This window comes from Heptranchias perlo, chromosome 11, assembly GCF_035084215.1.
Source record: "Heptranchias perlo isolate sHepPer1 chromosome 11, sHepPer1.hap1, whole genome shotgun sequence".
NCBI classification, from domain to species: Eukaryota; Metazoa; Chordata; class Chondrichthyes; order Hexanchiformes; family Hexanchidae; genus Heptranchias; species Heptranchias perlo.
In genome coordinates this window covers 2,440,107-2,454,393 of record NC_090335.1, presented here as the reverse complement: position 1 = coordinate 2,454,393, position 14,287 = coordinate 2,440,107, and the positions used below count along the sequence as shown (strand labels likewise).

The window sequence follows — 14,287 nt, the reverse complement described above, 5'->3', positions numbered from 1 at the left end:
ATTTGGAGGAGGGGACCGAGTGTAACATCTCAAAGTTTGCAGATGATACAAAGATGGGAGGGAAAGTAGAGAGTGAGAAGGACATAAAAAACCTACAGGGGGATTTAGACAGGCTGGGTGAGTGGGCGGAGATTTGGCAGATGCAATACAATATTGGAAAATGTGAGGTTATGCACTTTGGCAGGAAAAATCAGAGAGCAAGTTATTATCTTAATGGTGAGAAACTGTAAAGTACTGCAGTACAAAGGGATCTGGGGGTCCTAGTGCAAGAAAATCAAAAAGTTAGTATGCAGGTGCAACAGGTGATCAAGAAGGCCAACGGAATGTTGGCTTTTACTGCTAGGGGGATAGAATATAAAAACAGGGAGGTATTGCTGCAGTTATATAAGGTATTGGTGAGACCGCACCTGGAATACTGCATACAGTTTTGGTATCCATATTTAAGAAAAGACATACTTGCTCTCGAGGCAGTACAAAGAAGGTTCACTCGGTTAATCCCGGGGATGAGGGGGCGGACATATGAGGAGAGGTTGAGTAGATTGGGACTCTACGCATTGGAGTTCAGAAGAATGAGAGGCGATCTTATTGAAACATATAAGATTGTGAAGGGGCTTGATCGGGTGGGTGCGGTAAGGATGTTCCCAAGGATGGGTGAAACTAGAACTAGGGGGCATAATCTTAGAATAAGGGGCTACTCTTTCAAAACTGAGATGAGGAGAAACTTCTTCACTCAGAGGGTAGTAGGTCTGTGGAATTTGCTGCCCCAGGAAGCTGTGGAAGCTACATCATTAAATAAATTTAAAACAGAAATAGACAGTTTCCTGGAAGTAAAGGGAATTAGGGGTTACGGGGAACAGGCAGGAAATTGGACATGAATTTAGATTTGAGGTTAGGATCAGATCAGCCATGATCTTATTGAATGGCGGAGCAGGCTCGAGGGGCCGATTGGCCTACTCCTGCTCCTATTTCTTATGTTCTTATAATAGAAAAACAGAACATTTTTTAAAATGATGAGAAACTATTAAATGTTGTTCAGAGAGATTTGAGTTTCCTTGTACATGAAGCACAAAGTTAATATGCAGGTACAGCAAGCAATTAGAAAGGCAAATAGCATGTTGTACTCCAACCCCCTCGCAATAAAGGCCAAGAGTCTTGCTGCAATTTGGTGAGACCTAACCTGGAGTACTGTGTACAGTTTTGGTCTCCTTACTGAAGGAAGGATATACTTGCCTTAGAAGCGGTGCAACAAAGGTTCACTAGATTGATTCCTGGGATGAGAGGGTTGTCCAATGAGAAAAGATTGAGTACAATGGGCCTATACACTAGAGTTTAAAAGAATAAGAGGTGATCTTATTGAAACATAAGATTCTGAGAGGGCTTGACAGGGTCGATGCTGAGACGCTGTTTCCTCTGCCTGGAGAGTCTAGAACTAGGGGGCATAGTCTCAGGATAAGGGATCAGACATTTAGTACTGCGATGAGGAGGAATTTCTTCACTCAGAGGGTTGTGGATGCTCATTCATTGCTGAGATCGATAGATTTTTGGACTCTAGGGGAATCAAGGGATATGGGGATCAGGCAGGAAAGTGGAGTTGAGGTCGAAGATCAGCCATGATCTGATTGAATGGTGGAGCAGGCTCGAGGGGTCATATGGCCTACTCCTGCTCCTATGTTGTTTTTTTTTACATAGCAAGTTATGATCTGGAATGTACTGCCGGAAAGGTGGAAACAGATTCAACTGAAACTTTCAAGAGGTAACTGGATAAATAGTTGAATGGAAAAGACCAGGGGATTTGGACTAACTGGATAGCTCTATCACAGAGCCAGCACAGGCACGATGGGCCAAATTTCTGCTTCCTGTGCTGTATCATTCTCTGATACGCAGAACAAGCCCAGCTTCTGTAGTCTCTCCACATAACCATCATTTACACCCATCAAACTGATTTAAGCTTTTTTAAAAACTATATATAATTGCTTCCAATTGCTAAACGAGGAATCTGCTTAATGTAACACACCATTACCTTTTGTGATTAATGTGGTTTGAGACAGGTACAATGGAATTTTCAAAATTTATATAAAATACTTACAAAAGCAACACTCATTTCCTGTATTCTGGTTTTACAAAATATTACATATTTACAGTATGGCTCATTAGCAAAGGTCTCCCATTGGATAGAATGCATAATGAAAATATTATACACTATACAGTTATCCTGATTAGTTTGCAGTCAACATATGATTTAGAATACTCTGACTACAGGTTACTACCAAGCCATAATTAACTTTAAACTAACACTTTAAACACTTGTTGCCCGAAATATCAACTGGTGAAATTTTGTTTTACGATATTTCATCAGAGTAAACTTAATATACAACAAAATGTACATAAAGGATGGAGGGAAAAATATCAGAGTTTGTCCATTGTCTCCTTCAGTAGTCACTTTCTTGATACTGTAGTTTTGATCTACGTAGTTTCATTTTCACAAACTTCCAGATTGTGACAATCCACATCTCTGAAACATTTTTAAAAAATGGTTATCTTCCAAATACCGCAGGAGTCTGACTTTATTTCACACAAGATACCAAGATTTTACACTGACCAATTCCTCTACAATCCAGTGTATTTACAGGAGCTGCTCAAGGTGCTGACTTGGACAGGTTTCATGACTTGTCTTTCATAATTTAAATGTTCTTACAGCTCACTTTTCTGGCTCAAGCAGCATAATTTTTAAAAACAAACGTACAGCATGCTGTGGATCTAACTGTCAGCTCACTGCATTCCTGATAATGGCTGAATGAATTGATTTGTATTTTCTAGGTGAGGACATGTTTACCCAAAGTACCCATTCTTAACGTGAGTCAGGATAAGTGTGCTTGCTATTAGGCAGGCATCCACCATCCCTACACTAGGAGTGGGCCATATTCAGCAACCGTTATTTGGACATGAGGGTAGAAATGAATATGCAATGAACGCATTGCTTGGGTGTAAAACAGGTTCAACATATGCCAGTTTCTGGGTCCTGTGCCTAATGGCCGCTGCCATAATGGTTCTCACTTTTTAGGCTGCCTGAAATCAGAGTTGGAATAATTTAAATATGCAAAAAAGAGCCCTGCGCCAGCAAAATGAGTGAAAACTAGGAGTGTACGCCGTGCAAGCTCAGACTGGTCTTTCTAATTCTACAGTGGCCTAAACAGCGGTCCTTAAAGGAAGTGTGCTCCTCCCGACTCCACAGCACTACTGTGGGTCACCGTTGGTCTGTACACAGCCCTCCTGCATCTGTCTCCGCCCCACCTCCTGGGACTTGCCGGTGATGTAGCAGTAAATTCCATCCCCGACATCGAGCGAGCTGCTTCTGGAGGTGCGACAGACCCTGAATTATATGTTGGGGTTTCTGCTTTCATCTATTGATCTCTGGATTCTGTCTCAAAGTGCACTCAACTTAATTTAGCTGAGCCTGTTCTGGGTGATCTTTAAAAATTCACCTCTTCCTTTTCTTACTCTTCCAAATTAAACAAAAGGGAAGGGCCTGGGAGTGCAGTGTATGCTAATCCAACATACTGTACAGTACCTTGCTACTTAACCGTATTGTGGGATCACCTACTCCAAAAACAATTTACACCTGGACCCAAGATAACACCCCAGAACCAAGGCTAACTGCACTTTCTATGCAGGATTGACGTATACAAGAGATTAAAAACAAATCTATTCACAACATTGCCTTTTTCAAAAGTGTATTCAATCCATCTCGCTGCCGTTCCAACATTTAAAAACAAAATACACTGAGGAGTGAGATTCTCTTAAAATAACGATTACAAATGTTACTCAAAAATAATTTATAAAAACGATCCCCACCCTCAGGACAGCCGGCGTCTCCCTCGAATCACATTGTTCAGCTGTTGCTCTCACTGCTGATTGTAACCTCGGGCTTCAGCTCCAAACTTTCCGATCCTGAGAGCAGGCGACAGGTGAGACGAGTGTGTCAGTCTAGGGCTGTTTGAGGGGTGCGTTTCCCTGAGACAGGAGCCGAGGGAGCGGGGCTGAAGCTTGTCACTGTGCTGTGCGCTGCTCCCCTCCTCTCCCAGCCCAGCGTGAATGGGGACGGTTGGAGTTTGTGATGTAAAATCAGGACGAGCAATTGCTCGAGTGCAGTGAGAATCCTCTATTCCCCTGTTCCCCATTTGTCCACCAGTGGAAACAATCTCACAATTTACCACAGTAAGGTTCCCAGGTTTCACTCAGCCCTTTACTGGCTGCTCCTCCCTCAGTGCCGTTCCCACTCACCACCTTGCTGTTGCTGCTCCCGCGGGGCTCTGCAGGAAATGCTGGTCCCCAAACCAGCACATAACCAACCCATTCCCCAGTCCTCTGCCCCACCCCAGCCCCTAAACCCCCCCGAGCCACCATTCCTCCAACCCAGATACCCTGTTACCCCCTCCTCTGAGCCCCCTATCATCAGCCTATTTCTTCCTCCCTCCCCCCCCCACCCATCAAATGTTTTAGGTTCTTTGCTAATTCTCAATGTCTGTAAAAAGTTACCTTCACTCATCTACTGTGGTCAACTGGAGATCCACAGCTTCTGTTCCAGTCGTGTCTTCCAGTTTGGCGGGTATTGCTGAATCACTCGCAGAGCTTTTAGTACTTGGAGAAGTGGAAAGGCTCCTTGGTTCAGGATTATCTGTGGTGACTTGTGTCTCCTTCCCTACTGAACTAGCTGGAGAGTTTCTGGGCTCGCTCTCTGGCCTTTTTGTTTTGGAGTCCTTTGATTTGCTTTCAGACCTGTTCTTGGCTTTCTTCTCTCTCTTTGCTTTCTTTTTGCTTCTTTTGTCCTTATTTTCGGACTCTCTCCTACTTTTCTTGCTCCACCCATGACGAGGGCTTCTACTTCTGGACCGTGACCTCTCTGTCCCCAAGCCCTTGCTGTCTGACTGGTCCCGGCTTCTCCCTTTACTTCCACTCCGTGATCTAGATTTACTCCTGCTCACTGACCGCTCTTCACTTCTGCTCCTTGACCTGTATCTCATTCGATCTCTACTTTTCGACCTCCTTCGATCTTGGCTTCTGCTTCGAGACCTTTGCGATCTGCGTATTTCTCTACTCCTGCTTCTGCGATACCTCTCTCTGCTCCGTGACCGTTTTCTGTCCTGACTCCGACTCCTGGACCTCTGTGACCGTCTCCTATCTCTACTCCTGCTTCTTTTTCTTTTCCTTTCAGACTCTCCGGATCTTCTCTGCGCTTTGTCTGGACTACAGCTATATCGCCTCCTAGATCGACTGTGGTATTCGTAACGATAGCTTGTTCTTTCTCGTCTTTCAAAATATTTATTAGAGTAGGATTTTGTTCTATCTGGTGACATGTAAAGGTCTCGATCAGCCTCCCAGAACTCGCTGTTAGGATTCCTGAATACGTGAAGGAAGTTACAGTGTTTCCCTCTGGGGCACTTGCGTCTTTCGTAAAGACCTGTTAAGAGCATTAATAAAAACTTTACAATATATAACTGGTTCCCGATAATATACTGACATATCATTCAACTTGCAATAATCAATTGATTCCAAAATTTAAAGTCATAGTATGAGTTTGTGAACAAACCTCCTTAGATTATGCTATAAACTAGTGGCCATTAACTTCAGCCAGCCAGATAGATTGTCCGATTCTATGAAGCAAAGTCAGATCAATACACAGTGTAAATGAGGGACACCTATCAGATTTGCATCGTGTCCTAATTTTCAACCTGGTCTTTCTACATACTGTAAAAATTGACCCAATCTTGAAGAACCAGCTGAGATGATGATCAGCTGGAACAATGCTCAGAACTTATGTTTGGAAGCAGATACAACAAAATTGATGGCGTGTGGGGGGGGGGGGGTGATGTACATCTCCTGGGTCAGTGGGGGGGGGGGGTGATGTACATCTCCTGGGTCAGTGGGGGGGGGGGGGGTGATGTACATCTCCTGGGTCAGTGGGGGGGGGGGGGTGATGTACATCTCCTGGGTCAGTGGGGGGGGGGGGTGATGTACATCTCCTGGGTCAGTGGGGGGGGGGGGGTGATGTACATCTCCTGGGTCAGTGGGGGGGGGGGGGGGTGATGTACATCACCTGGGTCAGTGGGGGGGGGGGGGTGATGTACATCTCCTGGGTCAGTGGGGGGGGGGGGGTGATGTACATCTCCTGGGTCAGTGGGGGGGGGGGGGTGATGTACATCTCCTGGGTCAGTGGGGGGGGGGGGTGATGTACATCTCCTGGGTCAGTGGGGGGGGGGGGGTGATGTACATCTCCTGGGTCAGTGGGGGGGGGGGGTGATGTACATCTCCTGGGTCAGTGGGGGGGGGGGGGGGGTGATGTACATCTCCTGGGTCAGTGGGGGGGGAGTGATGTACATCTCCTGGGTCAGTGGGGGGGGGGGGGGGTGATGTACATCTCCTGGGTCAGTGGGGGGGGGGTGATGTACATCTCCTGGGTCAGTGGGGGGGGGGGGGGTGATGTACATCACCTGGGTCAGTGGGGGGGGGGGGTGATGTACATCTCCTGGGTCAGTGGGGGGGGGGGTGATGTACATCTCCTGGGTCAGTGGGGGGGGGGGGTGATGTACATCTCCTGGGTCAGTGGGGGGGGGGGGGGGTGATGTACATCTCCTGGGTCAGTGGGGGGGGGGGGGGGTGATGTACATCACCTGGGTCAGTGGGGGGGGGGGTGATGTACATCTCCTGGGTCAGTGGGGGGGGGGGGTGATGTACATCTCCTGGGTCAGTGGGGGGGGGGGGTCGGGTGATGTACATCTCCTGGGTCAGTGGGGGGGGGGGGGTGATGTACATCTCCTGGGTCAGTGGGGGGGGGGGGGTGATGTACATCTCCTGGGTCAGTGGGGGGGGGTGATGTGAGTCCATCTTCTGGCGTGCATTGTCAACAAGATTGCTTTTGGAAGCAGGGACAGCAGCTGCAGGGGGTGATTTAAATACCGGATATGGCCACAGACAAAAACAAATCCAGTAAAAATCCACAGGCTCAGATACAGTGCGCACTTGAACATTTTAAAGTGTGACGTCGGGCCGGGTCCCATGTTTTATGGTGTAAAAGCGCTTAGTCTGTTGAAGGCCATCCATATTCGTAATTTGCAAGTAAGTGCCCATGGTTTCAGAGTGCCTCTTGTATATTTTACAATGCAAGTTATTTGGGCCTCAATAAGGGGCTTTTTTTTGGGAGTGTCTGTTTATACAGGTCTCACTGTAGTCTAAGAGGCTGGATAGCCAAGTGTAATTTTCATTGCAGATGTGCACAAATCAAATACCCAGATTAACTGGAGTATTATAAAATGAATATGTAGACATATTTGATTTGCAAAATGAAAGATACATTGGATAACAAACCACATATTGCTGTCTTCCATCGAGTCACGGGTGAAAATTCACACTGCAACTGTTTTCCTGCGTACCAACGCCCATTGAAGAGCGCGTAGGCCTGCTGACATTCCTCTTCTCTGCAGCAAACCAGAAATAATCAGCTGTCAGCACAATATAGTAACCACAGATACAAAAAAGATCTACAGGTACTTTACAGCACAAGTTACATTACACAGAATCTTAGAAATACAATGCAGAGCAACAGAATGGGATTGCATGTCTACAATCCCCAAGGTGCATTACTGATCTGATGTGTTATTAGGAGGAAGATACTGAGTTTTTTTAATTCATTCATGAGATGTGGGCGTCGCTGGCGAGGCCAGCATTTATTGCCCATCTCTAATTGCCCTTGAGAAGGTGGTGGTGAGCTGCCTTGAACCGCTGCAGTCCATGTGGTGAAGGTTCTCCCACAGTGCTGTTAGGAAGGGAGTTCCAGGATTTTAACCCAGCGACGATGAAGGAACGGCGATATATTTCCAAGTTGGGATGGTGTGTGACTTGGAGGGGAACATGCAGGTGGTGTTGTTCCCATGCGCCTGCTGCTCTTGTCCTTCTAGGTGGCAGAGGTCAGTCTGGTAAGTGCTGTCGAAGAAGCCTTGGCGAGTTGCTGCAGTGCATCCTGTGGATGGTGCACACTGCAGCCACTGTGCGTCGGCGGTGAAGGGAGTGAATGTTTAGGGTGGTGGATAGGGTGCCAATCAAGCGGGCTGCTTTGTCCTGGATAGTGTCGAGCTCCTTGAGTGTTGTCGGAGCTGCACTCATCCAGGCAAGTGGAGAGTATTCCATCACACTCCTGACTTGTGCCTTGTAGATGGTGGAAAGGTTTTGGGGAGTCAGGAGGTGAGTCACTCACCGCAGAATACCCTGCTTCTGACCTGCTCTTTTAGCCACAGTATTTAGTTTCTGATCAATGGTGACCCCCAGGATGTTGATAGTCGGGGACTCAAGGAGAGGTAGTTATACTCTCTCTCGTTGGAGATGGTCATTGTCTGGCACGAATGTTACTTGCCACTTATGAGCCCAAGCCTGGATGTTGTCCAGGTCTTGCTACATGCCGGCATGGACTGCTTCATTATCTGAGGGGTTGCGAATGGAACTGAACACTGTGGAATCATCAGCAAACAACCCACTTCTGACATTATGGTGGACAGGAAGTCATTGATGAAGCAGCTGAAGATGGTTGGTCCTAGGACACTGTCCTGAGGAACTCCTACAGCAATGTCCTGGGGCTGAGATGTTTGGCCTCCAACAACCACTATCATCTTCCTTTGTGCTAGGTATGACTCCAGCCACTGGAGAGTTTTCCCCCTGATTCCACTGAATGCAGGGAGGAAACAGTGAGGGTTACTGTGGGTATGTACCTGTGGTCAATCACTGAGGAGAAGTATGGAAACAGGCTGTGGGGAGTGGGGGAGAAATGAAGGAGTGGGACATGACCAAAAGAAAGGGGGAGATATATATACAAAACTCTAAGATTTATGTGTCCCTATTTCAAAAGAATATATCTGCTTTCCGTGCTGCAGTTTGTCTCTCGCTCCCGAGTCAGAAGGTTGTGGGTTCAAGCCCCACTCCAGGTACTACAGCACAAAACCTACGCTGATACTTACAGTAAAGTACTGAGGGAGTGCTGTACAATTGGAGGCGCTGTCTTTCAGACAAGACGTTAAACCAAGGCCCCACCTGCCCGCTCATAAGGACGTAAAAGATCCCATGGCACTATCTGAAAAGGAGCAGGGGAGGTCTCCCAGTATCCTTTGACCAACTAGCAGTTTATCTTATTGTTTGTGGGGCCTTGCTGTATGTAAATTGCTTACCCAACTGTGACTACACTTCAAAATAAGTCACTGGCTATGAAGTGATTTGGGATGACTTGAGGATGTGAAAGACAATAAATAAATGCAAGTACTTTAACTCAAAATGCAGAAGTGTAGAAAGTACAGACTTACTTTTGATATTGGACGTATACATTTCCTCTGAGATGAGGCTCATAATTGCAACTAACCTGGAAAAAGAATGCATTAATATTTAAATTTGTGCATTTAAAACCTGACCATTGTATCCCATTGGGCGCAGTAAAATATCCAACATTTTGACTTTTCAAAAAGTTTTCTTCTCATTGATCTATTAAGGGTTAGAATCATAGAATCTTGGAATCTTAGAAATTTACAGAGAAAGTGCAAAAAGGATTTACAAGGATTCCACCAGAACTGAGAGGGTATACCCATCAGGAAAGATTGAGTGGGCTGGGACTCTTTTCTTTGGAAAAAAGAGAAGGCTGAGGGTGACCTGCTAGAGGTCTTTAAAATTATGAAGAGGTTTGATAGGGTAGAAGTAGAGATGATGTTTCCACTTGTGGGAGATTCCAAAACTAGGGGCCATAAATATAAGATAGTCACTAATAAATCAAATAGGGAATTCAGGAGAAACTTCTTCACCCAGAGAGTGGTGAGAATATGGAACTTTCTACCACAAGGAGTAGTTGAGGCGAATAACATAGATACATTTAAGGGGAAGCTCGATAAATACATGAGGGGGAAAGGAATAGAAGGATATGCTGATAGGGTGAGATGAAGGGGGGTGGGAGGAGGCTCATGTAGAGCATAAAGCCCGGCATGGACAGTTGGGCCGAATGGCCGGTTTCTGTGCTGTACATTCTATGTAATATAGTAGATTAAATGAATGTATAAAATACCTTAAATTGTACAACTTTCCCAATGCTCTTAAATTCAGGCAATACGTCCTCATAGAATTCCACAAACTGCTGATAAATGTCCTCTTCACTGTGCTCCAGACCAGAATCTGTATCATAGTCATCACGCCTACTTTCCTCCATGCCAAAAGTAATAAACATGGCTCGGATAAGAAGGGTCTGACTTGATGCTGGGTAAACATGTTTACGAGAACATCTGTATGAAAGAAATTGGCAACCATCTTGTTATACATACCAGCCCTTAATGATTACATAATTGCAAGAGAATTTCCACTTCCAAACTAATTGTGTGTCTGACCCAACTAAGTGTCACCCAAAAGGTCAGTCAGCATCAGGTGATGAATTGGTTTGTATGGTCATTAAGCAACTGAACCCTGGCAGGCATGTTATAACAGGCAGTATCCATGTGGAGGATGCAGCAAGCTGGATTGCAGAATGTACACAAATATAAATAGGAACAGGAGGACGACATTCAGCCCCTCGAACCTGTTCCGCCATATAATTAGCCATGGCTGATCTGTACCTCAACTCCATTTACCCACCGTTGCTCCATATCCTTTGATACCTTTACCTAATCGATCTTAAGCCGTGAAAATTTCAATTGCATCCCAGCATCCACAGCCTTTTGGAGGAACGAGTTCCAGATCCCACTACCCTTTGTGTGAAAAAGCGCTTTCTGATTTCACTCCTGAATGGCCTAGCTCTAATTTTAAGGTTATGCCCCCTTGTTCTGGACTCCCCCCACCAGAGGAAATAGTTTCTCTCTATCTACCCTATCGAATCCTTTAATCATCTTAAACACCTTGATTAGGTCACCCCTCAACTGTCTAAATACAACCCAAGTTTATGCAACCTATCCTCATAATTTAACTTTTTTAGCCCCGGTATCATTCTGGTGAATTCTGTGCTGCACCCCCTCCAAGGTCAATATATCCTTCCTGAGGTGCGGTGCCCAGAACTGAATGCAGTCTCCAGATGGGATCTAACTAGAGCTCTGTACAACTGAAGCATAACTTCCACCCCTTTGTATTCCATCCCCCTTGAGATAAAGGCCAACATTACTTTTTGTACCTGTGCGCTTGCTTTTGGTGATTTCTGTACTTGGATCCCAAACCCCTTTCTTCCTCCACAGCTCCTAGTCACTCACCATTAACAAAATATTCCGATTTTTCATTCTTGGTCCAAAGTGGATGACGTCACACTTTCCCACATTGAGCTCCATCTGCCAGTTTTGCCAACTCACTTAATCTATGTCCCTTCGTAACTTCCTGCTCCCATCTACACTATTTACTGTGCCGCATGATTTGGTGTCATCTGCAAACCTGGATATGCAACTGCCTATTCCTTCATCCAAGTCATTAATTTATATGGTGAAAAGCTGAGGCCTCAGTACAGATCTCTGGGGAATGCCACTTATCATATCCTGCCAGTCAGAGTACATTCCATTTATCCCTACTCCATCTCCCACCTCCCAACCATTTCAATCATGTCCTAAGGTTTTCTCCAATTCCATGTGCTCTAGTTTTTGCTAATCTCTAGTGCAGACCTTATCAAAGGCCTTCTGGAAGTCTATATAGACAACATCCATAGACACTCCCCTGTCCATCTGGTTAGTGGCCTCCTCAAAAAATGTAACTAGATTAGTCATACATGACCTACCCATCACAAGTCCTCACTCACTTTGTCCCTGATGACAGTGTCCAGTAACTTCCCCACAACTGACAGGTCTGTGGTTTCCTGATTCCTCCCTCCCTCCTGTCTTAAATAATTGAGGAACATTTGCAATTTTCCAAACCAAGGGCACAATTCCTGAATCTAGAGAGCTTTGGAAAATTATTACAAGAGCATCTGCAATTTCCCCACCTGTTTCTTTTAATACCCTAGGGTGAAAAGCATCATGTCTTGGATATTTATCTATCTTAAGTCCCATTATTTTCTCCATTACCATTTTGATACTTATATTAATTTCACTAAGTTCCTCCCTTGACTTTTTTTTAGGTTCCCTTGTACTGGTATTTTGTCCTCTTCCTCAACTGTGAAAACAGATACAAAGTATTCATTTAACAAGTCTACCATTTCCTTATTATCCATAACCTCATTGAAAGATGTCTTTTTCTAATGCAATTCTCTCCCATTGTGCTATAGTGAGGGTGAATAAATGCAGCTTGATCCCAGACTTCTGCTATTCTTAAACCAACCACTAGGAAATCTGCATTCCCTATAGGGGTAGCCCCTTTTCATGTATAATAACAGCATGTCATCTTACTACTCCCTATTTGCATGTTTGAGCACCAAGTTCTATGCAACAGGACCGTATAGCCCTATAAGATTCATGATCCAAAAAAAATCAACTGAAGGGAAAAATACACTGGTTACTGCATTCGTCCCCATTGATGTAAATAACTCATCTTTTCCTTCCACCTCCCATCAAAAATGCACCACACATGATAAACAGAAAAGATCAGTGAAGGATATTGATAAATTTTAATCAAAGCTAGCTCTGCCTGTATCTCTGTCAAAGTTACTATTGTAATCACCTCTTGTTTTCCATATCAAGAAAATGAACCTTTCACAAAAAAAGTAAATCCCGCCCAGGCTTCTAATCAATATATTTAACAAAGGCTATACTAGAAAGAGTCAGAATCTTTGGATACAGAAATACACAAATTGGACAGTGAAAGTATGCAAGATTTAATGTAAATGCCCACAAATATTTAATTCTATTTCTGAAACAATGATGGAACATCTGAGCATTTGCATACCCAAGTTTCATGGTCATTGGTGACTGGAAACTCTGCTCTACCGTTCCTGTACAGTTTTACATTCATCACAGGATGATGAAAACCTGCTCAATTCAACCACCTATCAATTCACTTCTACACTAAGGGGAACTGGAGCATGAAATGCAACGTCCAAAACATCCCAACTTTATTTCGAGACGGGCTGACTGATGTATGCAGTTATACATTAACCACTTAATTCAAGAAACATATGGTACCTAAGAAGTGGAAAATACTAGTCTGGTGAATTACCCATGGGCATCCGTTTTGACAGAATCTTTCCTGAGGTTAATTCAATTTCATCAAAGCAGTTCCAATATTACCAGCACTCTAAACTATTAAAACAAACTGAATTAAGCGAGAGACAAAACATTGACAGTTTGATTCTTCAAAAAAATAGGAGATCTAATGGATCACATTTATTTCATGCAGAATGGTTTTTTAAAAAAAACTTTGATCAAACAAGGGCTGAAAATATTTTATACTGGGATGCTGGTTTTATCTTAAATCACAAACACCATTTGCTTAAGTTTCTAGAACACCACCAATTACTTGAGGGTTACTCTAACCTAAATCATGTTCAAATTTAACATTTAGTATTTGCTGCCATCTAAAACAGTCAACATTATTAATCAGCACAATAACTGTTCAGTGACCTCCCTGAAAACAGTAATTTAAGGCTCTGCAAAACTGTTTTAACAGCTGCCTATATCTATACCAGCTTACTGTAGCACTAAACTCCAAAGCACATTCAAGAACTGTTCTGCAACCAGAGGAAGGAAATCTCTCAGGGAAGTACTTTGTTTTTTTGTTAAAAGTATACCGTCCTCAAAGTCTATTTATAAAGCTATAAAAATGACACTTTTTTTTGAAAAAAGAAATTTCCTGCTGTTTTTGGGGTACATTCCCTCAGTGGCCATCATTGACAGGGAGGAGCCAGCTGCATCCCAGAATAACACTCTTCATTTTAGTGAGTGCCATAAGTTAGACTGGCTAATCTGGAGCTTTGTAAACACAATAGCAGTAAGGTATCAAGAGCAAAATACTGCAGATGCTGGAAATCTGAATTAAAATGCTGGAAATACTCAGCAGGTCAGGCAGCATCTGTGGAAAAAGAATCAGAGTTAACGTTTCATGTCGATGAAACCTGTCAGGTATGCAGCATAGGCAGCCAATAGGATTCTCCACCAGACTGGGCCAACTCCAGATCAATTCCAAGGCTGATCCAAAGTTACAACCCCAATTAAAATGAATGGCATCACTTCAGGACTCAGCTCTCCCCTGTCAGAGACACCACTGGAATGGCAATGAAAGAAAGGAGACCCTGAAAAGGCAAACCTTTATCTGGGCAGGAAATTACTTTCTTTACAAAAAAAAGGTAGTTTAATTAACAAGTATATAA

The 14,287-nt window shown here is 44.2% G+C and overlaps 1 protein-coding gene across 2 annotated transcripts in view; it reads right to left on the bottom strand.

Annotated features, from left to right (window-relative positions):
* Positions 1-2,087: 2,087 nt before the first annotated feature.
* Positions 2,088-14,287, bottom strand: part of zrsr2 (zinc finger (CCCH type), RNA-binding motif and serine/arginine rich 2) — a 28,679-nt gene continuing 16,479 nt past the window's right edge. The window contains exons 8-13 of one of the 2 annotated variants that reach the window (XR_010964339.1): positions 10,088-10,301; positions 9,342-9,397; positions 7,363-7,472; positions 4,537-5,458; positions 3,853-3,948; positions 2,088-2,512 (exon numbers count right to left, since the gene is read on the bottom strand). Coding sequence is in view for 1 of the 2 variants with exons in the window: in XM_067992427.1 (XP_067848528.1) it covers positions 4,539-5,458; positions 7,363-7,472; positions 9,342-9,397; positions 10,088-10,301 (1,300 nt within the window). In the remaining variant the exon portion in view is untranslated. The remainder of the gene's footprint in view (positions 2,513-3,852; positions 3,949-4,536; positions 5,459-7,362; positions 7,473-9,341; positions 9,398-10,087; positions 10,302-14,287) is intronic. The other variant, XM_067992427.1, reaches the window with a different exon arrangement.